The sequence below is a fragment of the Paramormyrops kingsleyae genome, chromosome 23 (genome assembly GCF_048594095.1).
Source record: "Paramormyrops kingsleyae isolate MSU_618 chromosome 23, PKINGS_0.4, whole genome shotgun sequence".
Classification (NCBI taxonomy): domain Eukaryota; kingdom Metazoa; phylum Chordata; class Actinopteri; order Osteoglossiformes; family Mormyridae; genus Paramormyrops; species Paramormyrops kingsleyae.
Window position 1 is genome coordinate 7858003 of NC_132819.1, and position 25551 is coordinate 7883553.

At 48.4% G+C, this 25551-nt stretch overlaps 1 protein-coding gene across 12 annotated transcripts in view; it reads left to right on the forward strand.

The window, feature by feature from the left end:
* The window catches only part of adgrb2 (adhesion G protein-coupled receptor B2), a 211889-nt gene that overhangs the window by 50696 nt on the left and 135642 nt on the right, over positions 1-25551 (forward strand). For all 12 annotated transcript variants that reach the window (XR_002840637.2, XM_072705364.1, XM_023832061.2 and 9 more), the window contains one exon: positions 5393-6176. Coding sequence is in view for 11 of the 12 variants with exons in the window: in XM_072705364.1 (XP_072561465.1) it covers positions 5408-6176 (769 nt within the window). In the remaining variant the exon portion in view is untranslated. The remainder of the gene's footprint in view (positions 1-5392; positions 6177-25551) is intronic.

Genomic DNA, 25551 nt, shown 5'->3' on the forward strand with positions numbered 1-25551 from the left:
GTATCTGTGACCATTCTACTAGCAATGTCATGGACAGCATTGCCTTCAAAAATTAATTATTCTGAAATTCAATTTGAATGAATTATTCTGAAATTCAATTTGAAAGCACAATAAATTAATCAAGGCCCACTGGATTTCAAAGACATGTTGAGTGTGTCAAGAAAAACCTGAAGTCCAAAGATTAGTTGATGTGAATTTAATTTATATGTTATGTAATATATACTGAGAAAAAGCAAAGAATGGTTGCAGTTTGACCTACATTAATGAGAACTTAAATTAGAAATTTATTACGATTCAGATGTTTTTAATATCTGACATCTAGGGTTTTTAACCCCCCCAGGGGGGTTTGGGGGGAGTCTCAGGAGGTTCCGAGAGACGCATCACAAATTGATAAAAAGTCGGTAACATCAGCCACATAATGTTCAAGCCAAATGTTCGAGCCTAAAATAGTCTGTGACTCTTAGTTATTTATGTTGGCACACATTAGTGGTGGGGGTGCAGTTCTGCTCTCCTTTCATTTGGGCGTCCGTGGTTTAAAAAAGGCTGAAAACTGCGACACTAGACCCTGCTGAAATGATAATGTTATATGAATATGCATAACTATGTTAGGGACGTACCAACTTCTCTGGGGGGGGGCAGCCTGACATGGGCAGGGGCCCCTAAGGGGGGTATTTGAACTTTTTTTTGCAGCCGAAAGAGAAAGCAGAGGGAATTAAAAACGATGGAACATCAATAATATGCTAATCAGAGCGTGGGGTACCAGCGGTAAAGCTTAGCAATCAGGGTGGGGGCGGGAGTGTGGAAGGTAAGATTCAGCGATGGGGGGGAGGGGGACATAGCCTGCAGGTTGATCGGCCAAATTTAAGAAGTTGAACTGTTTGCCTCTTTTGCCGTGACCCTAGGCTGGGATAGCCTATACCAGGGTTCTTCAACTCTGGACCTCGATTCCAAATCCAGGCCGTGTTTTCAGTTCTCCCAGGTAGTTGTTTAATAATGACTGATTCTGACTGGTCAGAGGCTTCACACCTGATTGACAGGTAAAGGAAGGCTGGAAAACCAGCAGTGCTCGGACCTCGAGGACCGTGAGTTAAATAAACCTGTCCTATACCTTCCTCTGTCTCTGAGGCTAAGGGTATTGTTGAATTTTACATACGTTTGTTGAATTGTGTTCTCTCCATGTCCGTTCATAATTTGTCTACCACTCTAGTGGGGTGGTATCAAAGACACAGGACCGGTCATGTTAATCTCTGTGCTGTTTTCTTCTTGTTAGGCTACCTTGTGCCAGTTCGCAGTGAAACAACCAGTACCACTAGCCCCAGTGTGAATGCGGTAGTGCAATGTCTCAAAATAGGAATAATCCATTATAGCCAGGATGGCGGGGGGCCAACTTCGTCTATCCTGAACAGTAAAATGGCTGAAAAAGAAATGCTATAATTTAAATGATCAGATTGTCTTATATCCATAAATGTAACTTCATGGGGGGCCCTAGTTTTCATGGCCTAGCCTTGCCTTAAGGTCTATGTGTCTGGATCGGCCTACGGTCTATGTGTCGGTATAAGCCTACGGTCTATGTTTCTGGATAATGTCAATTTGCAACATTGTGTAGTTGAATAAAATGCATATCACGTGTAAAGTGGCATGACAGCTTTGTTAAGGGGGATGCGCTTTAAAATTTTGAAGTGCTTTTGAAAATGTAAGTGTGGATGGATAGAAGGTGACAGCAGCGTGAGTGAGTGACTCGTAAGAGAGAAGCAAGACAGCAAGCCATTGGTCGGAGTGAGGGGTGAGCAAAGTGGCTGATCAGCAGTAGATAATGAACGCTTCATTATCGGTACAATGGATTTAAGTGTGAGACACGTACCTCTGGGAAGGCTTACTGGACACATTGTTGCCCGACTCATTAATTGCTGATAATGACCAGAGGTCATTAACGCAGCGTCTGTCATTTCGGCCTCTCCCCATCATTGACACGTAGAAATATTGACATGATAGATCTTAAAACTGAATTCAGTAAAAGCTCTCCTATCCAGCAATATGGGGAAGGGAGGCAGTAATGAATAGTTACCTTACGTTCTGGAAAAGTACTATTTGCAAGGTCACTCTTAAAAAATACTGAATTATAACATTATTTAAACCCTAATCCTTTTAAACACGCACTAATGATTATTGACTGCTACTCTTACACGGTGCAGTGTCTCTGTCATGCTCAAGGAATCGTCAGCTAACAGTAACCAGCGTAAAGATCACCAAAGTCTGCTGCTGCGTGGGTATGCGCTGGTGCTGCTGCATGGGTATGCGCTGGTCCTGGCTCGGGTACGACACAGGGCTGTTTCTGTTATAATGCAGGGCTGCTGACTCTCACACACCTGGCCTGACGCTCACGCTTTCAGACTCTCACGCAAGAAATCTTATGGCAAATCTATATTATTCCATTATAAACCTAAAATTAGCTACATCTAAAGCATTGGGGAAGTCTGCAAACTATACAGACTATGTACAAGGTAATAAAACCGTTACATACATGTGAATACGAGTGCGTGTGTGTGTGCAGATGTGTCCCGAATTGAAAATCTCATTCCAGGCAGCTGACCAAAATTGGAAACCCTGTTTATATAGTTTACTGTAAGACGTAAAATAAGAGTGCTGTTTCTTACTATTACTATTATTTTATACTGATATTTTAGAATTGTGCCGGTCATATTGCAGCGATTTTACTGTACTAATAACTTCCGAATCTCACTGATTCACAGTAAACACGACAGACTGTAAAAGCGCTTCTTGGTTATCGTTGGCTCATTGCCCTTGAAATGGTGTCACACGTGTTAAAACACCCTGAGGGGTAACGAGTCTCGGGACCATCTGTAGAATTATACAGCGGTGGGGTCTGACGTGGAAAGGAGCTGCCTGGGGTTTCCCCAGCCGGGGGGGGGGGGGGGAGCGGCAGCGAGGCAGGGAGTCGCGTGGAGTGCGAGCCCGTCCTGTCACGGTTCAGTTAGCGGGGGATCACATTGCCTTGGTGCTGCAGCTCTCCTCTCGGAACCCGCCGGCGACGCCGTTGTCCCCGTTGGCAGCCTGCGTGCTGATAATTATGCTCCATGATGAATGAAAATGCTGCCACTTTGGTTAAGAACGTCACCCGTTTAGACCATAATGAGAAGCTCATTGTCAGAAGATAATTGAATTTCTCTGTGGCAGGAAGGCAGAGCAGCCACGGCGGTGATACTCGTATTAATTCTGATTTCAAAAGTGTTTTTATTATTTCTGATTACAATATGAAATTTTGAGGTTAGTTGTTTGTGATGCAGCTCACTGAGAACTATTGTGTATGACGGGTGTAAGAAAATAGCTGTTATTTGTGAATTATTTGTTCCGGGAGATTTACACGCTAACCATTCTTGGGTTTGTTTGTGTGTTTTGTATTTATGCAATTTGGAGCCCGGGAAGTCTGTAATTAAACATAAATGTTGCGCGGCGTGCAAAGGAAACCAAATGTGACATTCAAACATGGTCTGGCATTTTACCTGGACGCACGATGGCTGATGGCAAAACCGAGCAGATGGGCCAGAACTCAATGCCATATTTATCAACCCCAGTCACTGGGGAGGGACTTGCTCTGAAAAAAGCTTTCCTGACTGATTTCGGTCCTCTTTTCTTTTAGTCAGCTTCAGGGAACGCATATTGCATTTAATCCCCAATGGTGATGCAATGTTGTCCCAAAATATGGGATTGTAAGACTGTAATGCAGCCATGTGCAGGTGCTATGGATGAGATGGACTCCGTTAAATGTGCCCTGAGTGACTTGCTTGCTTATGGGAAATTTCTCACCTGAATTCCATTTTGTTTTGGCTGTTAACCAATGGAGCAAGGTGTTGCTGAGATGAAGACTGACTGGCCTGTTCTAGAAAGGCCGCGAGCATTTGTTGCGTGAATTTCTGATTCGAGCGTTGGTTCCATGAGTGCGTACTGTATGACCTCAATCTATTAGTATCCATATAAATCTGTACTAATTGATACATAAAAAGCGTTTAATTAGTTGAAGTTAACATATCCAGCTGCTCCAACTACAAACACTGTAGCACTGTTTCATGCCACAGAATGGCAGTAACTGACTTCAGTCTGTTTCACGTGGGCGTGTGTGCATCTGCGTCTACATGAGACTGCAATGAAGTCGAGGAGCAAAAAAGCTGACAGGAACGGCAACTGTAGCTTTCTTCATGTTCATTATGTTAATGTTTTACGTTTGGCATGTGAGTTCAAGGATACCTTAGAGAGAGAGCGAGAAAGAGAGAGAGAGAGAGAGAGAGAGAGAGTGTGAGAGTGGGGTGACTGTGGGGTGGGGGGTAGATTTCCCTGGGCACTGGGATAATGGGTCATATCCAGCCTCTCTCTGGCTAAGTCATCAGAGCAGCTGATTGTGTCACACGAGGGCTCAGGGGTTGCTCTGGGCATAAGCAGCTGAACTTCCATCTGTACACATGGTTCTGCTCCCAGGGAGAGCGCCACCTGCTGCACCTGGAAGGTGGTGTTCTGGGGTGACGTGGAGGGCTCGTGTAAAAAAATAAATAAAAATTTGTCTGCTGTCCTATGAAATGCGAGTTGGGAAAATGCAGTCAGCGTCTAGGCTGGACTTTCACCTCACCTGTACTAGTGGCAAAACAGATGATAACGGTGATGATCATGATTATGGTGATGATGATAGTGGTGGTGATGATGTTGTTGGTGATGGTAATGACGATGATGATGGTGGTGATGATAGTGGTGATGATGTTGTTGGTGATGGTAATGACGATGATGATGGTGGTGATGATAGTGGTGATGATGATGTTGGTGATGGCAATGACGATGATGATGGTGGTCTTGGTGATGATGATGATGATGACGATGATGGTGGTGGTGTTGATGATGATGACGACGATGGTGGTGGTGGTTGTGGTGATGATGATGATGATGATGATGACAATGATGGTGGTGGTGATGACGATGATGGTTGTGGTGATGATGATGGTGATGATTATGGTGGTCGTGGTGATGATGTTGATGACGATGATGGTGGTGGTGATGATGATGATGATGACGACGATGGTGGTGGTGGATGTGATGATGATGATGACAATGATGGTGGTGATGATGACGATGATGGTTGTGGTGATGATGATGGTGATGATTTTGGTGGTCGTGGTGATGATGATGATGTTGATGATGGTGGTGGTGATGATGATGATGATGACGACGATGGTGGTGGTGGATGTGATGATGATGATGACAATAATGGTGGTGATGATGACGATGATGGTTGTGGTGATGATGATGGTGATGATTTTGGTGGTCGTGGTGATGATGATGATACCAGCAGCGATTTTTCTGACTGTGATGCACTTCTGTCTCTCCACAGGACAAATGACATAGGATGAACACTGCTGGCCGGCTCTGTCTGTCTGTGCTGTTGTCCCTTCTCGCACTGGCCTGGCCTACGGAGCTGCCGGGCCAGGGTCCCCCCTGCTCCTCGCTTGCGGCAGGGGTGCTGTACGGCTCCTTCTCTCTCAGGGACCTCTTCCCCACCCTGGCCGCAGGCTGCTCCTGGACCGTGGAGAACCCTGACCCCACCAAATACTCCCTCTACTTCCGCTTCAACCGTCACGCGGGAGCCTGCCTGAGCTTCCAGCCCTCCGTGCTGGCGCTGGACCACTACCTCGCCAACCAGACGTGTGCCGTCCCTCCGCCGGCCGAGCAGCGCCCCCCAGAGGTGGTGGAGCTGTGTCGGGGCACCGGCGCCCATACTTTCCTACAGTTCGACAAGAACTTCGTCCAGCTGTGCCTGGCTGGTGAGCCGGAGCCAGGGGAGGCACCGGTCGGCGCTGAGACCCTTGCGTTCGGCCTGGTGGAGCTGCTACTTGTCAATAACGAGAACTCCAGCCGCTTCACCTGCGCTGTGCTGTGCCGCTGGTTCGAGGAGTGTCTGCACGTGGGTCGCCCTGGCGAGCGCTGCGGCCTCACGCAGACAGGCTGCGCTTGCCCCGATGTGGCCCCGCCCCTTCCACTACTGCCCGCCACGCCCCACAACGACACAGCCTCATCGTCTTCGTCCGGCTTCTTCTTGGAGACGCCCGACAGCTGCTGCGTCACTGAGCTGCACTCCAAGAACGTCATCGCCGTAGCGCCCAGGGATGTCAGGCAAGGTAACCGCGGCTCTCGTTCAGCTCGTGCTCTGCTGGCGTTCAACTCTGCCTTGACCTCGGGCCGTAGGTGTCCTCTGATTTACGCTAACGTGCGGGAGTGGAAATGTCGGTAAGCGGGAAATTCGGGGCAGCAGCAGGGAGTTCGAGGCCTGAGGGGGTTTGCGGTGATGAGGTTCAGGTAGAAGTTGTGATTGGGGCCAGTGCTTCTCACTGATTGCAAGCCGGCATCATCTGGCGACCTTCTAACGGGAATCAGATATTCAAATCAGACTTTCAGATCCTCGCAGCAATCAGGTCACTTCTCCCCCCTCGCTTTATCCACTTGGCGTCTGATTTGGCTGCTGGTTGACTTGATGAGGGAGGTGCTGTGGGAGTTGGTGGGGATGGGGGGGGGGTATAGTGGTGGGGGCTTATCAGTAGATGCACAGACTTGACGCAGTGGATAAAGCTCATTATCTGATCCTGCCGTGCGGTACAGAGGGTCACCGTGTGGCAAGACCCAGGGCACAACATCCGACCTGCCAGAGAGTCTGGCTGATCCTAGAGCCACATTTCCCATGCATTTCCAGAGTTTGCATTATTTTGTAAAGACTAACTGTCAACTCTTTGTCAGGGACATGGCACGCATTCGCAGAAAAACAAAGGAATATCATCCTGGACATTCTCACCAGTTCTCAAAGTCGGTCAAACTCAGAAAAGGCCTTGGCTTTCAAGATATTTTGGAATTTGAGCAGGTTGTTAGATATTTTCAGCTGACTGCATAGTTACACGGCACTAATTAAGCCACCCTGGAATAAGCTGGAATTGATTCCTCATCGTACACCAGCCTGGGACGTTGGAGGACTAGTAACAGCAATCCCCAAAGCCTGAGTGCTCATTAAATATGGTCGTTCATGTGGGGAGATGGGGAGACAGCTGGGTATTGGCTGAAGTTACTTTGGTCTGTGTGTGTAATCGGGCTTCTGCGTTGGTCTTTTTGGTTGGCAAGTTTTCACCCTTTAAGTCTTTGCTTGGAGCCAGAAATGTCAAGTTCAAGGCATTCTGGTTGCCTAGTAGCATGGAGACACTCTAAAGCAAGAGAGTTGGCCCTGGCTACCCACTTGCCGAATTGGGTTAGCTACTTAGCTGGCTACAGACTCTTGATGAAGAAATAGTGTGTTGGCTTTGGGTCATTGGTTGAAATTGCTGCTACTTTCCACCCATTAAAATCTGAAATGCATGAAATTGTAGAATTATTTGCTTTCCTGGGAACTGAGAGAGACTGTTCACAGTATAGACTTCTCTAGTATTCTTGATGATCCTGAAATTCTCACACAGAGGGTTCTGGAGAGCGCTGTCAGTTTATGGACTAATTCAGGTTGCCGGTCCCTGGTATTGTGTTACTTCTTCCTTACACTTCAGTTATACTTGACTTGGCAAATGGCACAGTGTGGTTTTCAGCCTGCCTCTGAAAGCCTTACCTGCCTCTGAAAGCCTTACCTGCCTGTTTTTATTTTTAATTTTTTTCAAGGGCTCTTTCATCCAAGGGGGGCCCGTAAAATGACAGGTGAAAGCTGGCTTCTAGATGTTCTACATGAAATCTCTTCCTTGGGTCTATTGTTATCTGCACCTAAAGGAGAACTCAGAAGAACGCAATGGGTTATGTCTTCATCACGTTGCATCAGTTGTGCAGCTTTACAAATATAGACTCATGAGGCAGCAGCCACATTACTCATTAAAGTCATGCTGTGATTTTTGTTTTGCTGCTTATTTTACACAATTTACCTGCTTTGCTATGGCTTTGAATCTTTTTGCTTTTCCTTCTTCAGGAAAAATGGATTGATAATGGATTATAAAGGAATTCTCCCGGAATTATTGTCTTATGAAGACACGTTGTTGGTATAAACATTTCAGTAATTGTATATTTATTATTCCTGGGAGCTACTCCAGCCAATTTGGCCGTTTGCTGCGAGCTGCCTGACGGTCTTCTCCATCCTCATCTGGCTTTTCTTGGACTACATCAGCAAGCTAATCTGAACATTTTAATTGGCAATATGCTTTAAACAAACTTGTCGCATCCAGTAAACCTCAGCATCATACTAAAGTTGGGCGATTAACCAAAATGTTATCCTCACCAACATAAATGACCTTATGGCTGTTCCTGCTAATTGCATTCTTGTGGCCCAGCCATGTCTGGTTTGACTAAAGCATGCTGTGGTTTTCTGTAATTGTATTATTTTCATGGTGTTTCCCTCATGATCTTGATCTGCTGAGTAAGGTTGCGGCATTTGTTGCCCATAGTGCGTGATGGAGTTTGTGTGTCTTGTAATGAGCTGGCATCCCATCTAGAGCAGTGTGTTCCAACCCAGTCCTTCGGGACCCTCAGACAGTCCACGTTTTTGCTTCCTCCCAACTCCCAGCCAATCAAGGACACTGAATACCGAGTGTAGGTGCTTTGGAAGCTGATTGGCCCCCAGAGAACCCCATCCCCAGTCACTCCCCCATTCCAAACATATCACTGGCTAATGATGAGGTCAGCCCTTCTGTTTAAATTATGGCCCTTGTATGCCACCCAGCCTTAAAAAAAATCATACAATTGCCTCAGGTCACCTCAATTAACTCAATTAAACTTTGGGGGGTGGGGAGGGTTGTTGATCGGGGGGGGGCGGGGCTGTGGTTAAGCAGACGATCCATAGACACACTTCGGGGAGAGACCAGACTTCTTCATTTTACACTGAATGTCTATAAAAAAAATTTTTTTTTATAAAAATTAAAGCAAAATAAAAGATATTGTCCTTGGTAGATGGTGCTTGGCAGTGGGGACACATGGCCCGCGAATGCCCCTCATTACGCCCAGCCTGATCTACTTGGCTAAATGGACTGATGGTTTTCTCACACTCGCTATCAGTGTCTGAATCGTAATCCCACTGCCATCGCTGTAACTGTTATCCTTCATGGTGATTTGCTTTATCCGGTGACGCATTTGCATGCCTGACGGGGCGGCGGTGACAGCGGCGAGACTCTCGCACGCTCCGCTGCATGGAGTGATGTATTCTGGAGCTGTCCACACTAAAGCTAGATAGTTATTAGCTTTTGTGGCGAGTTAAGCGTTCGGCAGAGCCGAGCAATTCTGCCGGCATATCATACAGGGGCAAAGAAAGTAAAAATGTTAGTCATTAAACTGGAGTCACCCTTGGGTTTCAGCCTCATTCCTGCGTAATAACTCCGTTTCATTTACCGTGGTCACCGGTTTGAAACTCTCTGTGTGCTTAAAATGGATGGCAGTCACTTTCTCATTTTGGATGTATTTCCTGTGAAAATGTGACCCCATCACTTTTCTTTCTTGTTAAAAATCACAATAGCTATTTTTTTCCAGCTGATTGACCGCCGGAGCTTAGGGCTGCCCGAGTGGGGGCGAGCTCTCTGTGGCCTCTGGCCCCCCCACCCCAACTGATTGCCACGTTTATACCTCCTTAGTAATTTCTCACCCGGCTCCGCCTGGCATTTTGTGTCGACCTGCACCTCATTGATGATGTCTTTGGACGAATCCAGATTTAGTTTTGGGGAACAGGAGATGGAAGTTGACATCGCATAGGGGTTCGCCTTGATCTCTTCGCCGTTTGTCTTGTATTTTCTTCCTGCTTGGTGTCAGTCCTCACCTTGTTAAATCTTGTTAAACCATACTGATGTCCCACTGAAGATGTTCGGTGATGACATTCATTTTTGTTCACTAAACGAGGTTTATGTGAGATTTTGAAGTGTGGAGCCATTCCTGCTGGAACATGCTGGTCCGATCACAACCCATCAGTTGGGGGGCATTTTTAGTCAGAATGGGCCCCCAGAGAGAGTATTGGATTTGCCTGGCTTTGGCTCCAGATCCCTCTGCCTGTTCTAAATTCGAGGGGGGGGGGGGGGGGGGAACTAGCTCACTTATCTCACATCACCTTTTAATTAATATTCTGTTATTTCCTTTGACTTCAAGCCCAATGTTCATGCCTCCCTGAATGCTGCTTATTTAAACAGCCCCACCCCCATCCATATAGGAGATGATCAGAGTTGGGTAGTTCAGGTCCAGAGAGTAAGACTCCAGAGTAAGATTTCATTTCAACCAATCAGCTGAGTACTCTGTGACTGTGACTCTACTCTTTATACTGAACTGGTTAGTTGAAACAAAATCTTGGTGTGGATTTTTTTTTTACTCTCTAGACCTGATGTACCCACCTCTGGAGAAGATGAAGGTAGGCCTCTTTGAACGGAGCGTAAGCCGTGTTGGGAGTGCCGGAGCAGTTGTCGAGCAGTAAAGCACCCATTACTGTAACCTGTGTGCCTGGGATATTCGCCCCCGCGTCCCGTTTGACCTACTTCTCAGACAGTAAAACACTGTTAAATATCCTGCTCAATTATGCAGGCCTAGTTGGTGTTTTTTTTTTTTTTTTTTTTTTAATTGACCTCACAGACTCTCCTTTTTCACAGGAAGCTAATTGCATGCAGTGTGAGGCCTTGCTTGAGTGGGGGGGGGGGCGCGTCGCGGCCCGTTACGTCAGCAGGGTGGCGCTTCTTAGCGGCTGTCGTCACCTGTTCACTGGCGATGCTCCTTGGCCAAATTTTGGTGACTCGTCCCCCCCATTCCTTTTACCCCAAGGTCCAGAGCAGGGCCGTGATTCGGGGCTCAGTGACTCACTCTCACCCCCTGTCTGCCACGCTGGTGCAGGTGCAGTGCTTCATTCTCTATCCTGGAATTTTTATGTTTTTAACAAGTTGCCTTCACGCAACTCGAGTCACACCGTCTGGGGATTGGCATTCCTACCCAAGGATAGTTTTCTGCTGAAGCCATTCAGCTCGTTTTCTAATAATCCTCTGTAACCCCCCAGGGACAGAAACCTAAAATCTCTGATTATTTTTAAAACTTTTGTTTTTACCTCCATCCATTTTATTTATATATTTATTTTGCAAGCTCGGGACAATGCAGTTGGGGTCTCATTTAGTTGGGGTCAGGGGTCGTTTCCTCTTGTGCCACTTTCCCTCTCATTGCATATTCATTACCAGCGACCAAAGGCCTGCATTTAGGTCTAAAATTAGGGTTAATATTCTTATGAATTACATCCATCCATCTATCTTCCAACTGCTTATCCTGTTCAGGCATGGAAACAGTCCCAGGCAGCATAGGGCACAAGGCTGGGGCCCAGCCTGTCAGGGATGCCAGTCCATTACAGGGCACAGATATGCACAGTTATACTCTTCAGAGGTGCCAGTTAGTCTGACTGCATATCTTTACACTGTGACAGGACATACATGCAACACAGCGGGCACATGTAAACTTTATACACACACAAAACAGAGTTGGGATTTGAACCCACAACCCTGAAGATGTGAGGCAACAGCACTAACCACTGACCTATTGTTTCAGATTTATCAGTAAATATTTGGCTTGGTAATTGGACAGCAGAATAAACGTTAATAGAACAGTTTAGGTAATAAGCTAAAGAACTGCTTCCTCATGTAGCTACGTGTCTGGCATCCTGATAGCCGATGTTTGGGTGAACGTAAGTGTAATCATATGCGGCAGGCCTGCGAGCTTTCAGAATCTCTCTGAACTGCGCATCACAAATAATAAGCAATATCACAGGTGCTCAATTTATGGATTTTCTTTTTCAGGCAATAAAAGACTGAAATCACTCCGCCTCATCCACCATCCTGTCACCTTTATTCTCAGGGCTGGGTTCTTCTCAAAGACTGACTGAATGTTAGGGTCACGGAATCAAGGGACATCTAATTACAAGCTTAGCCGCCCTGTTGCCGTGGCAGCAAGGCTGATTACTGCCGTGCTATATAAAGATCTGATGGAGCAGGGGCAGGCAAGCACGCGCGTGCAGTGGTGCGCAACACTGTGTATGGAAGCTGAATTTTACCTACTGTGCAAAAAAAAAATTATTCTGATTAATCAGTTTTTGGGTCTTGTTAGGGTGCGGTTAACGATGACTGATTACATCATGCTGAGAATCGACAGGAATCCGGAACAGAACCTCGGCGGTTGTGTGTTTTTGTGCGTGTGCCGGCGCACATGGCATCTGACAGGATTTCCCCCCTACCCGGGTACTCCCCTCCCCCCCCCCCCCCCTTTGGGGGAGGTAATGAGCCAGGGAAGTGTGCCATCGCTCACATTCGCCGGGCCAGTTCGCTCGAGAGGTGCGTAGCGAGCATGGATCCCTCTGCCAAAGAGCCTCAGGACCGCGTGGTTCCGAGTATGACCTGAAATGATGCTTTATTTGCCATTTGTACAAGCGGGAGTACAGGGACACTGGAATGTCTCATTTTGCTTTTCTTTGAGATTTACACCCCCTTACAGGTGAGAGCAAAGTTTGGCAAAGCACTGGGTCAGCCATATTTCCTGGCCAAGGGTGTAGATTTGGGTGTGGATGGTAAGAATATGTCCCTACTAATAATGCAGGAGTACCGAGTGTATTTAGGGAGGTGACAGGTGCACAGCTGGTTTCCTCCTTACCAATGCTGAAACCAAACCTATGCCCTTACTTGCACGTTTCCTGGCCTTAAGGGCCTCGATCAAGGGCCCACTGGATATGGCTGTTATGCCAAGGGTGGGATTTGAACCCGGAAACCTCCGGTCACAGGCGTATGGGCCTACCCCATCGAGCCAGACACTGCCCCCTATAGCTTGTCTGCAGATTCTCTCTGTTGACCAGCTGATGCTATGGATCTGAGAGGGCCGGCCTTTGAATATGGTCAGTGTTACTGTTTTCTGTGTGGCTCATCCAGCAAGCATGCAGAAGTTCGTTTGTTGCCTTCTTGAGTACATCGTATGTCATATTGGTACAAAACTAACTGGCAACAGGTACAGGTCATTGTATCCAGAAGTTGTATGTTTAAAAATTAAAATAGCTGTAGAACGTCTTTTATGCTCAGAAACCAACATCAACTCCTATTTTTGCCACAACAACAGATCAAGATTGTAGTGGGGCCCTTATTTTTGTGATACAAGCCAGCTTTTTATTTACTCATGCAGTGACAAGCTGTGAAGTTACTGTCAGATGTGATTCGCTTTCATGAGTTTTTGACACGCTAGGATTTAAAGTTTCTGGGCCCAAGGACGACTCTGAGCGTCAGTGCTGAATGGCTCCCTGCTGCAATCCAAGCTTGGCAGCTCAGTAGCACTTATCCAGGGAGGACTATGGTTTTCTAGGATGATGATGCACACTTGGTCAGATGCTTATTTGTGGAGCGTTGCTCGTCAGAGCAATCAGAGATGCCTTTATTTGGAAGTGCTATGCAGAGCACAACAGCAGCACAGCAAATTTAGAATGCAAATGGAGAAGAAGCAGGGGTGATTCCAAGGTTGGTGGCGTTTGATTGGCCATAATTCATACAGAGCGGCCAACCTTATCATTGTCAATGATATTTTTTGCACTGGTGAGTGACAGAGGAGGAGGCCAGTCAGCTATCATCTAGGTAACCAATAAACCTTGTTTAGACTATGTCAAAATATATGTGTAGGAAATAAATGATAATAGCATCCCCTCCACAATATGACTCTTACTTGTGCCCTGTGCTTGCTTGGGTAGGCTCCCGTGACCCTGTACTGCATAAGTGGATGGATGGATGGATGGAATAATGTAAATTTTTATAATGACTAGGCCAGAATTAGTGCACCTACTATGCTTCTACCAACCAGCCCATGTGATTCCCTACAGCAGCTGTGTTCTTCATCTTTTTCTTATGATTTTGAATTTTCTGTTTTTTTGTTCTATAGCTTTCACTGTTTATTCTCCTTCTTGCTCAACCATGAAGCCATATGCTGATTTCGATCCTCCATACAGTGTCTCCTCCCCCCGTGACGGATTGAGTATGACCAGTGGAACTATGGGTAGGAGCGGGGAGAAGCAGAGCAGTCAGATATAGCCTGGGGGGGGGGGGGCTTTCCTTTGCACCCACGCTTTCCAGCTCCTGCCCCACATCTCGCACCCACACTCTTCTTCTCGCTCGGCACGGGTCACGTGAAGTTCACCGCCTTGGCTTTGATAGCCGTACCTCATTACTGCAGAAAGAAAAAAAAAAAACAAACATAACAGATGTTGTGTAATTTAGATATTTTTTTCCTATCTCAGAAAATGCGTCAGCTATGGCTTGATCTCCAGGGATGGGAATTAACCGGGAAAGTGGCAATTACTATGGTCAGTCGCCAGTCTCTCCGGAACACCGGTGTGTATCTAAACATAATCTAACGACAGCTGGCGTGCGGTCAAAAAAGCTGCATAAAATGATTTGCTGGGGCCTCTCATCCTTATCCAGACAAGTAAATAAAGGCAGAACTTCCTGTTTTTTAATGCCCTTGGGCCTGCACTACATAATGTGTCTGTGTGGTATGAGTTCAGTGCAGGGCAGGAGTGACTCACCGCACCTGAGAGGACCTTCGTGCATCCAAGTTATTTGCTAACGGAACAGCTTTCTGGGCAGAAGCTAATTGTTACCTGGGATGCTATTCTTTGTCGGGGCAACAACTTTAATTAATCGGCCGAAGGCCAGGTGCAGACAGAAGGCTTCCTGCACCACTGTCATCGCAGGATGGGACCACAGGCCACAGCGAAGGGCAGCATCTGGGATGTCTGCTTTTATGTCTCAGGCCCATCAGCGATGATGCGCAATGTTTGTATCTACTTGTATCATAACATGAAGTTGTTATTGTTGTTTTGCGAAAGTACAGTATTAGGATAATTTATAGTAGTGTTTCCTAATCCAGTCCTCACGGACCCACAGCCAGTCCACGTTTGTCAGGAGCTGGAAGGGAGCAAAAACGTGGACTGTCTGACAGAGAGCTGGGAGGGAGCAAAAACTTGGACTGTGGCAGGGAGCTGGGAGGGAGCAAAAATGTGGACTGTCTGGCACAGAGCTGGAAGGGAGCAAAAAATGTGGATTGTCTGGCAGAGAGCTGTGAGGGAGCAAAAACGTGGACTGTCTGGCAGGGAGCTGGGAGGGAGCAAAAACGCAGACTGTCTGGGAGAGAGCTGGGAGGGAGCAAAAATGTGGACTGTCTGGCAGAGAGCTGGTAGAGAGCAAAAATGTGGACTGTCTGGCAGACAGCTATGAGGGAGCAAAAACGCGGACTGTCTGGGAGAGAGCTGGGAGGGAGCAAAAATGTGGACTGTCTGGCAGAGAGCTGGTAGAGAGCAAAAATGTGGACTGTCTGGCAGACAGCTGTGAGGGAGCAAAAACACGGACTGTCTGGGAGAGAGCTGGGAGGGAGCAAAAATGTGGACTGTCTGGCAGAGAGCTGGTAGAGAGCAAAAATGTGGACTGTCTGGCAGAGAGCTGTGAGGGAGCAAAAACGCGGACTGTCTGGGAGAGAGCTGGGAGGGAACAAAAATGTGGACTGTCTGGCAGGGAGCTGGGAGGGAGCAAAAACTTGGACTGTTTGGGGGTCCTCGAGGACTGGGTTGGGAAACACAGCTGTATAGGATGGGTAAGTGTTTGAATTTGTGGTTTTTGCAAGGGTTAAACATGGAGTAAAATAAAAAAATGGCAATGGTGAGGTTGCAGGATCACATACTGCCATTTTGCCGTCATAAGTAATACATTTCAGGGAACCTGTAATGAGATTTGTAAAAGAATACTGCTACTAGTGGCGGTAATTAGTGGGATTAGTAGGAATGTGTGTTTGGGGCAATAGCGTGACCTTGTCCACATGTCGGAGTTTGTTATGCCTGGTATGACATGGGAAGGTCCGTTCTCATGTGTGCTCAAAGCCTGTTACACCGAGCGGGACCCCTTAATCACATGACATGCTTAATTAAATCGGAGTTCCCCTCGTCAGAACCGCTGTCCCGCTTGTATTTTTAACGAGCAGTAGCATGCTGCTCCATTTGGCTTAACGGGAAGGTGCAACAGAGTCAGCATTGAACATATAATGGTGCTTTTTTTTCGGGGGGGGGGGGGGCTCTGTCCTCATGTCTGTGCCTCCATCTCTCTGTTCCCTCCGATCACATGTCACAGACATCAGGACATTTGCGAGGAATATTTCTGATGGGAGACAGAGGCCAACAGGCCCCCATTTGTCGTGCTGACCGGATTAGTATTCTGAGCCCGTCTGCTTTATCTTACCACCCTATTTTTCCCCTGCTAAACACCGAGGGCTTTTACGTGCCCCTCCTCTATTTACAAGCCCCACACTTATCACGTATTGGCTCAGCGCAAAAGCCACACAACCCCTTCCCCCACCCCCACTGGGCGGGACCTATCCTGTGATTGGCTGTGACAGAAAGCAGGATGTCCTCTCCCCACGGCACGTGTGAACCCTTGGTGAGAGTTACTTGTAAAGACATTTTGTGCATTAAGGATTTATAGGCTTGAGGGTTGTGTATCAAAGCACACAGTGACAGTTACCGGCAAGGATATTAACCTGAGAAGATCCGCTTTCCAGCTGCGATGCCACTGACCGCTGAGAATGCTTTTTTTTTTTTGTTATTCTGATTTGCTTTAAAAACAGGATTTCTGGAGCACTCAGGGTTAAGGGGCCCAACAGTAAAAACATTCTTCCAGCGACCGGGTCTGAACTGGTGACTGTCTAATCGCAGGCACGGTGTCCTGACTCGCTGAGACTCAGACAGCCCCAGCCCCAGTGTCTTTTGGCTCGGTTTTGACTCGAGAACGTTTTGCATGTGATAACAGCTATACAGTTGATGAAGGTAATTTCACAGGACGGGTCATTGAGAAGTAGGCGTTGTAGCCCACTATCTGATCAGAGTCACGAAGGCGGCTCTCTGGCTGGCCGCCTTAATCCCGGGATTAGCGGCATGCGAGGCACCTGTTTGCCGGTCGCTCCTGCACCTCCCCCGATAACCGCTTTCCCTGCTGATGGCCACTGATTGATTCTCTGAGTCCCGCCTCCTCACCCCCCTCACCGCCAGTCCAAAGGTAAGCAGCGACTGGCAACTGACATGAGGGGCATGATGGGAAGTCGTTTGGCACTGGGCCAGTAGCCCCCTGGCATCAGCACGGACCCCGCCCCCCGCGCCATACACACTTTTCAATCGATCATTATTACCGTATGTTGCCTCTTCTGCTAGCAGCGGGATGAGGTCAAGGGATAAATGGGTGGCTCGCTGTGTGGTGGACGTGCAGGTCTGCTGTGGATGCGGAAATCCTCACTGGAAGCATCCAGAAGGGGCTTGATGGTCCCCGGTGTTTTCGTCTGACAGGAGGGATCCCAGAAGGGGTGCGGAGCGTTAAAGTGCAAAGCGGGAGACAGCGCTAATGAGGCGTGGGAGATTCTGGCAGGAGAAATCCATCCTAGTGAGCTGGTCCTCCTCCGGGCAGCCTCCGCTCCCCGCGAAAAACCCCGCCGCCCCTCCCATGCAGCACGGCGGCAGCAGCTAATGATGCCCCAACCCTTTGGGTCCCGGTATGAGGTCGGGGGGTGGCTCCCACCTGGGCTATTGCTACTGCCCCAGCTGCCCTCGACCTTTGACCTAAGTCTGTTCAGTTTCAGCGTCACAGCTACTGGTGGACTAACAAACAAGGGGCCTTCCTTGCCTTTGTCGGGGTCTCCACTGCAAAGAAGAACGAACACTATGAGGCCCAACGGTGCGCCCCACAGCCCAATCCCTCCACTATGGGGAGTTTCTGTGCGCTCACCACGTTTGCGTGCGATTTCCCTGCATGTTACCACTTCATAAGGTCTGCGGTGAGGCAAATCGGTGTTTCTAAAGCGCCTTTGGTGTGTGAGCGCACGCCCTGCGTAGGACCGGCAGCCATCCAGGGTTGTGCATCCCGGACTAGGCCTCCACAGCCAGTGTGTGCGACCCGAAGCGAGTAGGCGGGTACGTAGCATGGACATGGGCATTTTAATGCACAGGCTTACCTGGCCTGATGCCCAGGGGCCTCCAATAGAAAAGGGCCTCAACTAACCATGTTTAGCAAAATTCCCCTATCAGCAGCCGTTAAGGGGCCCTACTCAAACAGCTTTGGGGCCTCAGACTTTGTGAATGTCCCTCTGAGGATGGACAGATGGATGGATGGATGGATGTTTGACATCATCGCTGAATAATGGGTAGTATAGAAGGAACTTAACCTGAATCTCCATGTCACAGCAGTACAGTGGAGTGACCCTGTAAACAGTGGCATTTCCAACTGGAGTACGCAGTGCTGTGTTATTTAAACGTGGTGGATGCCCTTTATCGGAGCCACTGCATGCTAACGAGCTCCTGCTCCCGGCTTGCTGAGGCAGCCATGTTCCTCAGCATCAGACCACCGTCCGTCTCACTTCGCCATAAAATTGCAAATTTATTTTAGCGTCTGTGTGTTTCTGCCGCGTGAGTCATCCAGCTTATTTTAGGGCCGCGATTTTCGCAGCTACACAAATGCGTCCCTCTAATGATATCGTGTGCGGCACTATGGACGGCGTCTGACTTTAGAAATGTGGAGATTATATATCGAATCGACTAGTTTGTTATTTAAGGCACCCTTGGGGGGAAAAAAAAAAGCTTGGCATTCTGAGAAACAACAAAATGAGTCAAGGAGAATCTAAGTAAGGCCTCTTAACAGCTTAATAGTAATAAATAGCTTCCTTTAAAGAAATTAAAAGAAAATGAATCTGTTATAAAGGGCCATGTGTCTCTGAAGAGTAAAAGCAGATTGAACTTCCTGCTCTGTTCTCTTAGGAATTTAGTTTTATTTGTTTGTTTCTGCCTCCACCTCTGTATTGATTTATAAACAGTGGGGCTCTGTGAATGAAAAGGGGCTCGCTTACAGTGCTGGTTCCCCAGGATGTTTTGTAATCTTTCTGGTGCCTGTGTGCTTCCTGCCGTTGTCTGACACTTTGCAGACCGTGCAGCAGAAGCAGAACTCTGCGGGATGTTTGTTTTATACCCGCTAAGCTTCTGCGCCGGTTCACCCAGAGGTTCGCATGACACAACCAGCTGCAGTCCACAGCCGACTGACCCCTGAGCAGAGAGAGAGGCGGCCTAGAGGAGGAGCAGGATACAGGGGTGGGGGGGGGGGCTGACCTGGAGTCTCCAGGCAGGAAGGGTGGGGCCAGACGGGGGGCAGTGTGAGTGGGTGCAGCAGGAGCGGCGGGTGAGGGCGTGTTTAACTCGAACGCGTAGGTGCCGTCACAACCCAACAGCAGGCGCTTTCAGATGTATGTGCGAAGATGGACCAAAAAGCCAGTTCTTTTTGCCAATCTGGGACATACATTAATCTAAGAAATCACCGTGACTCATCAAATCACCACGGGCCTCTGCAACACGCGGCATGGCTTCTGCCAATCAGCGGACAGGGGCGGGAAAAGCTTAAACCTGATTGGAGGTCTGCTCTTATTTAGATGCTATGGAGAACCTTCTGTCATGGTGTTTGGACTCAGAATTGTCAGGGGAGCATACATACTGCAGCATCTGTCCCCCGCACCCCCTCATGATTACTGCTCTATGGTATGATTAAGTTGCTGAAAGTAAGGCTGACACATAATTAGATGCAGTGCACATTACAGCTCAGTCAGTATTGCAGGGAGGAGTGTGGCTGAAGAGCACGGCATCATACCCGATGTTACAGTATCACCTTAGAAATGCTCCTGGTCACTGTGCAGTGGGTTTATCACTCTGCTCAGGAGGGATGAGCTCCCCCTGCTGGAACACTTGTTCTGGGTGAAGCTCAGGTCCACCTCCCCGTTTCTAAGGAACTATGGTGCTAAATGATACGATGCAGGTGTGAATCCTTGCTGTGATACGACTGTTCTCTCTCTAGTCCAGTGAAGCAAATTTAAATTGTTTGCTGTTACTTGGGTGATATAATACATATGTCAGATTATCTGTGTTGTTCCTTCATACAATACGTTAATATGGCCGTTTCAGTTTTGCACCGCCCCTCCAATCCCGTCCAATCCTGTTCAATAGTGCATCGTTTGTTTTGCCCTTCCTACCCCTTCAATCAGTCTTTTCCCCTCCCCTCCAATCTCTTACAGTCTCATTCACCAGTGCATCATTTCAGTTTTTTCCCTCCCCTCCAGTCTCTTAAAATCTCATTCACCAGTGCATCATTTCTGTTTTTCCCCTCCCTTCCAATCTCTTACAATCCCATTCTCCAGTGCATCATTTGAGTTTTATCCCGCTCCTCCAGTTCCATCCAATCCCATTCACCAGTGCATCATGGCTGCCCTGTCATGGCTAGTGGGACAACATCCTTCCCAACACCTGCTTCTCCTTCCTCATTCCTGGGGCTTATTTATGTTCATTTATCCTGACATCAGGTCCCCCCCCCCCCCCATTTTCCAGTCTGCTCGCTACCCGGGGCTCCCCTTGATCGACAGGGCTATTTATCATAATACAAGCGAGGGCTAGCACAGTCAGTGATGTGGGGGCTGTGTGAGAATCACATCTGCCGATTGGTCGCCTCAGGGAGAATTGACAGCCGACGTGGTGGGCGGTGATTGATGATGGGGGTCTTCATCTGAGCTTAGCGCACCTCCCTAAACAGTAACGGGAGTCATTTTTTAACTCTCCCTCCCTTACCCTCCGTGATGTAAGTTCCAACCTTCCATCGCTAGAACTTTTCAGCCGTCACTGAGAGGGGGTGGGGTGTAATGGGGGGGTGGGAGGGCGTTCCGGTGGATCTGTGCGGGAAGTTCGGAGCCGTAATTGAGAGCTTGCCCTCCGCCTGAACCCGTCGGTGTACGGCAGAGACACCAGCCCGCACGACTAATGAACGGTGTCCTTCCCGGGCGATAACACCTCTGTGGGGGGGGGGGGGAGAGGAACGTGTCTTCAAAATCAGGGAGGTGTTCAGTGGATCCAAACAGCTGCCATTGCACGTCAGAGGCTCACACTGTTACTTTTCAGCTCAGAGGATGTTTTATTTATTTAACAAACACAGCATCCTTGTTTTGTGAGAAAGCAGGACCAGTCATTCCCAGGAGCAACTGGGAATTAAGGGCCTTGCACAAGGGCCCAACATCCTAACTGCCGATTCTGGGATATGAACCAGTGATCTTCTGATCACAGACACTGCATTCTAACCCTCTGACTCACACGCCGCAGCTGAAGGCCCAAGCAGCTTAAATATCTGCATTACTCTTGCCTATTTATAAAGCTCGCTGCGCTCCTGGACAAAGATGAGTGCTGCATCTCAATCAGTCAGCCTTTCCTCAGTTACTATGCCTTCAGCTGTTCTAAGACAAGAGCCCCCCCCCCCCCCCAAAATAAAAAGGGCTTTGACGGCTTTGTGACGTAAGGCCTGTCTCTTCATCTCATCTAAGGAGCTTAAAGGCTTCAGGAAATGACCGCCGTCGCTGCCGGACGAGGCTCCTGGCCGCATTTGCCTGCTGGTCTGTCATAATTCAGCATATATAATCCACCCCCCCCCACCATGTAATTAAGTTGCTGGGGGTGTGGGAGGGTCTGGAGAGGACTCGCTCTGCCTGCTGTACATCACGCTGTGACAGTGCCTCCCCCGGAGCATGCTGGGTAACGCCGACATGTGGCGGGATTTGAGTGGTGCCTGGGCCAAGCTTAAGGAAAGGATATATATTTAAGTACTGAAATGGGGACGTGAAACACTGCCTGTGTGGGGGAGCGTCCCATGGTGAAACTACGGGGGTGTCCTCACACGATGACACGACCTGGCAAGCACAGATCGCTACATCGGACATGCGAGGGGTGGCCCACGCCACTGGGCAGGGGCGGAGCTGGAGTGGGACTGAGGAATGTCACACCCCAGATCGTCCTGGGGGGGGGGGGGGGGCACTGCGTATAGCATTATCATAAATTTATTGTGCTTCCCAACCCTTTTGGCCAGGTGGCCCACGTAGAATTCCCCAATTGGGCAGTGGACTCTGTGGGCGGGGCTTCAGGTTTTAGGTGTGCTATGTCACATGGTCTCATTTTTACTGTCTGACTGGGCCTTATCTGACACGGCCTGAGGCTGTCTTTACATAAATGCTGCGTGACACTTCAGCATCTTTGCAGACCAGCCGTGACGGCAGCTCCTGGTATAGCCGTATGATACTGTGATCCGTTTCTGCCGTGTGCTTACAAGGTGCACCGTTTTCACACTGAACAGTGTATTTACAGGGCGCACTGTATTTACCCAGTACAGTGTGTCTACATGGTGCACTGTATTTGCACTGTACAGTGTATTTACATACTTGCTTTGCTGAATTTTGGGTAAAAGCGTGTGGAATGTGCCCCTGCAGTCTGCCACGATCAGATGGAGTGAGGGGCAGAGGGAGGGGTGAGAGTGGGCTCAGGTGGAGCACATTGACCAGGACCAGGCCTGGGGGAGGGGCTTTGCTGTCAGCCATGGGGCCTGTGTCACAGAAGTGCCCTGCGATCCAGTGTGTCCTGACTTTGAATGGCAGGTGTGGGGGTGTATACAGAGGCAGGGCCGCCGGGGAACCCATTCCAGGTGAAAGCTGATTGGCCCCTAGAGTGCCCCCTCCCCTGTCACTCACTTATTCAAAACATATTATTGGCTAATAAATAGGTTGACCCCTCTGTATGAATTATGGGACTTCTTATGCCCCCTGCTTTAAAAAAATCTCTATAATCGCCTTTGTCTGTTTGTGCTGTGGGAGGCAGAATCAAGAGGCGGTCACCACGGAAACCAGTGGGCGAGGGGTGAAAAGCAGCTGACCGGCATAAGCCTAGCTTGCACTGGTTTGAGGGCATCTCCCCCAAAGCTCCACTTTCATTGGCGTGGTTACATAGGGCATTTGTGATGCTGATAACAAGGACTGTCTGGCAAATGTGCTCCATATTGCTCTTTTTTAGCATCCGATAGGCTATCGCATCCCGTTAGGTAATCGTCTGCTTATGATACATATCCTCCATCCATCCCTTCATCTCGAAACAGGTTATTGAACACATGGTCATAGATATTAGAAAATAATGTGCAGCCTTTTTAAATATATTTCAGGCTCATTTATAACAAAGTTGCTTACTGGCTTGTGAAGGACACTGTGACTTACTCTGTCATCCGAGTCTTTTGTCTGGACACATTTTATGACGTTCTGTCTCCCTCTTTCTTCCTCTCTCTGTTCTTTCATGGTTCTGTTGGACCACGGCCTGTAGCCCAAAGGCGGTGTACCGGGTCTTGGTTAATCTCGGGCCACCTTAAGTGTCGCTGGTGGTCTGTGCTTTGCACCAGTGCTCCCAGTGATGACCACAGTATCGCACCAATCGCTTCACAGAGTTACCATCACTGTTTCAGCTGTGCACAAATCAAATCATTTTTTTCCATTATGCTTTTTCACTGAAGGCTGTTCGTTCCAAGCTGGTATTTCCTGTCTCCTGGTTTAATTTCTGAGACTAATGAGGTCATAAGTTTGAGTGTTTTTAGTGTGGTTACTCTGCACAAGGTTAATAGTAAATTTTGTTGTTACCAATTCGCAGATCTTCTCTCAGTTATCTTCTCAAAAAGGCAGCAAGGTCCTCTTGGGTGAGACTTCCAGAGAGAGATTTTCTTCTTCCTGAAGGCTTTGATGTCTTTTATCGTGTGTGTGTGTGTGTGTGGTATTTGTCAGAGTGCATCAGTTTCATCAGCTAATGTGGACCAGCCAACAGCAGCTATGGGCAATTTGACCTTATTTAAAAACAATTAAAATAATTTAAATAAAGAAAATCAAGCCCCTGGAGACTGCTGGAGCGGGCAGGAAATTGTGATGTCTGTGTTTGTTACCAGCCATTGGTATATTTTTGTGTGTGTGTGTGTGTGTGTGTGTGTGTGTGTGTGTGTCTGACTGGGTATGTGTGGACAGTGTTTGTGTTCTTGGAGAATACATCATACAGTTATCGCCAGTTAACCTTTGCATGGTTTCTTTGTTCCTCGGGGGTTTCCTCCAGTGCAGTGTTTCTATCCCCAGTCCCTTGGGATCCCCAGATGGTTCCCATTCATGCTTCCTCTCTAGTCCCAGTACCCCTAGACCAACCTATCAAGAACAGAGAATACCTGGTATGGTATTTGCTGGGTTGCGAAACACAGTCTAAAGCCATGCAGTTAGGCTGACTGGGGTCTCTGAAAGGCCCACAGAGTATGATTCTGTGTGTCTGTCCCGGCTGTACCCCAGCCCTGTGCCCTGTGCTGTCTGGGACGGGCTCCAACACCCAACCCTGACCAGGATAAGCAATTGGAAGATGGATGGATGGATGGATGGATTAAAATGTTTAACTTTTGGTGTCATTTTTCACAATATGAATATAAACTCCAGCCAGATGTGTTACACCTAAATGCAGGCTGTCAAAAACAAAATAAAAACGCATCAGCCCCTGGAGTTTGGGTAAGAGGGGTGATGGATATGCATAGAGGATAAGCAGCATGGTGTCGGTGGGGGGGGGGGGGGGCACAGGGTGATGGGTCAGCCGCCGGCGGGGGGCGGCAGCAGTTCCAGTGGTTTGGGGACATGGGCAGGGGTGTCACCCCCACAGCAGGACAGTGGGAACCTCCCTGCCACTGACTAATAATGCACTGCCCAGTCACATGACCAAGGGCCATTTCTGAAGCCAGTCACATGACCAAGGGCCATTTCTGAAGCCAGTCACATGACCAAGGGCCGTGTCTGCCTCAGGAACTGCACCAGCGGCTCTTGCCCACAAGCGAAGGCCTCTCTGGAGTCCTGCACACTCAACACGCGGTCGCATGTCTGCATGAGGCCTCCTGTACACCCATCACCTCACCGGTACAACTTCTGTATACTTCACTCCACTAGGCTTCTCCAGATTTCAGTAAATGTCCTTAATTTCATTTTTAAAAGTTATGTTTTGAGCCAGTCACTGTGCTAATGTATGTGCTTCAACATGCTCCTCCGACATCGTTCATTCTCTACTGGCTGACACCGATTCTGGGTGTTTACTGAAGATCTATATCGATCTTGCATGAATGAAAAGGTTCGCATAAAAGCAGGGGGAGGTGGGGAGGGGGGGCAGGTCGTGTAGAGCTCCGGGAAACAGACTCGCTAATTTATTCCCCAGGAGGATCGCAGTCATACCTCCTGCTGCATCGTTAACCAATCAGCAGCTCTGTTACTGTTAAGTGTGGCCTGCGTGAGGAGCCTGGAGCCGTTAATATGAACGAGGCAGGCTCACGCATCCTGTCAGCTTCAGCTCTCGCTCCAGCGCGTTTTCATAACTTCACCCAGTGCCTTTTGGGAGCATCTTTGTTCCCATAAAATCTATACCTGCTCCTTTCGGAACCTCCCTGCTTTATCTCTAGACGTAAATCCTCTCCATTATTGCAGTGCTTGTCGCTGCTCCACCATTAAGAATCCAAATTAAATGCCAGCGAATGTAAATGTCCAGGTAAACGCTGCGGCACAGAAACGCCTAGCAACAGACGTGGTAACCAGACAGCTCCTGTGGCTGTTGGCCGGCGTTTCATTAGGGTGGTGTTAATGCTTTCCCCG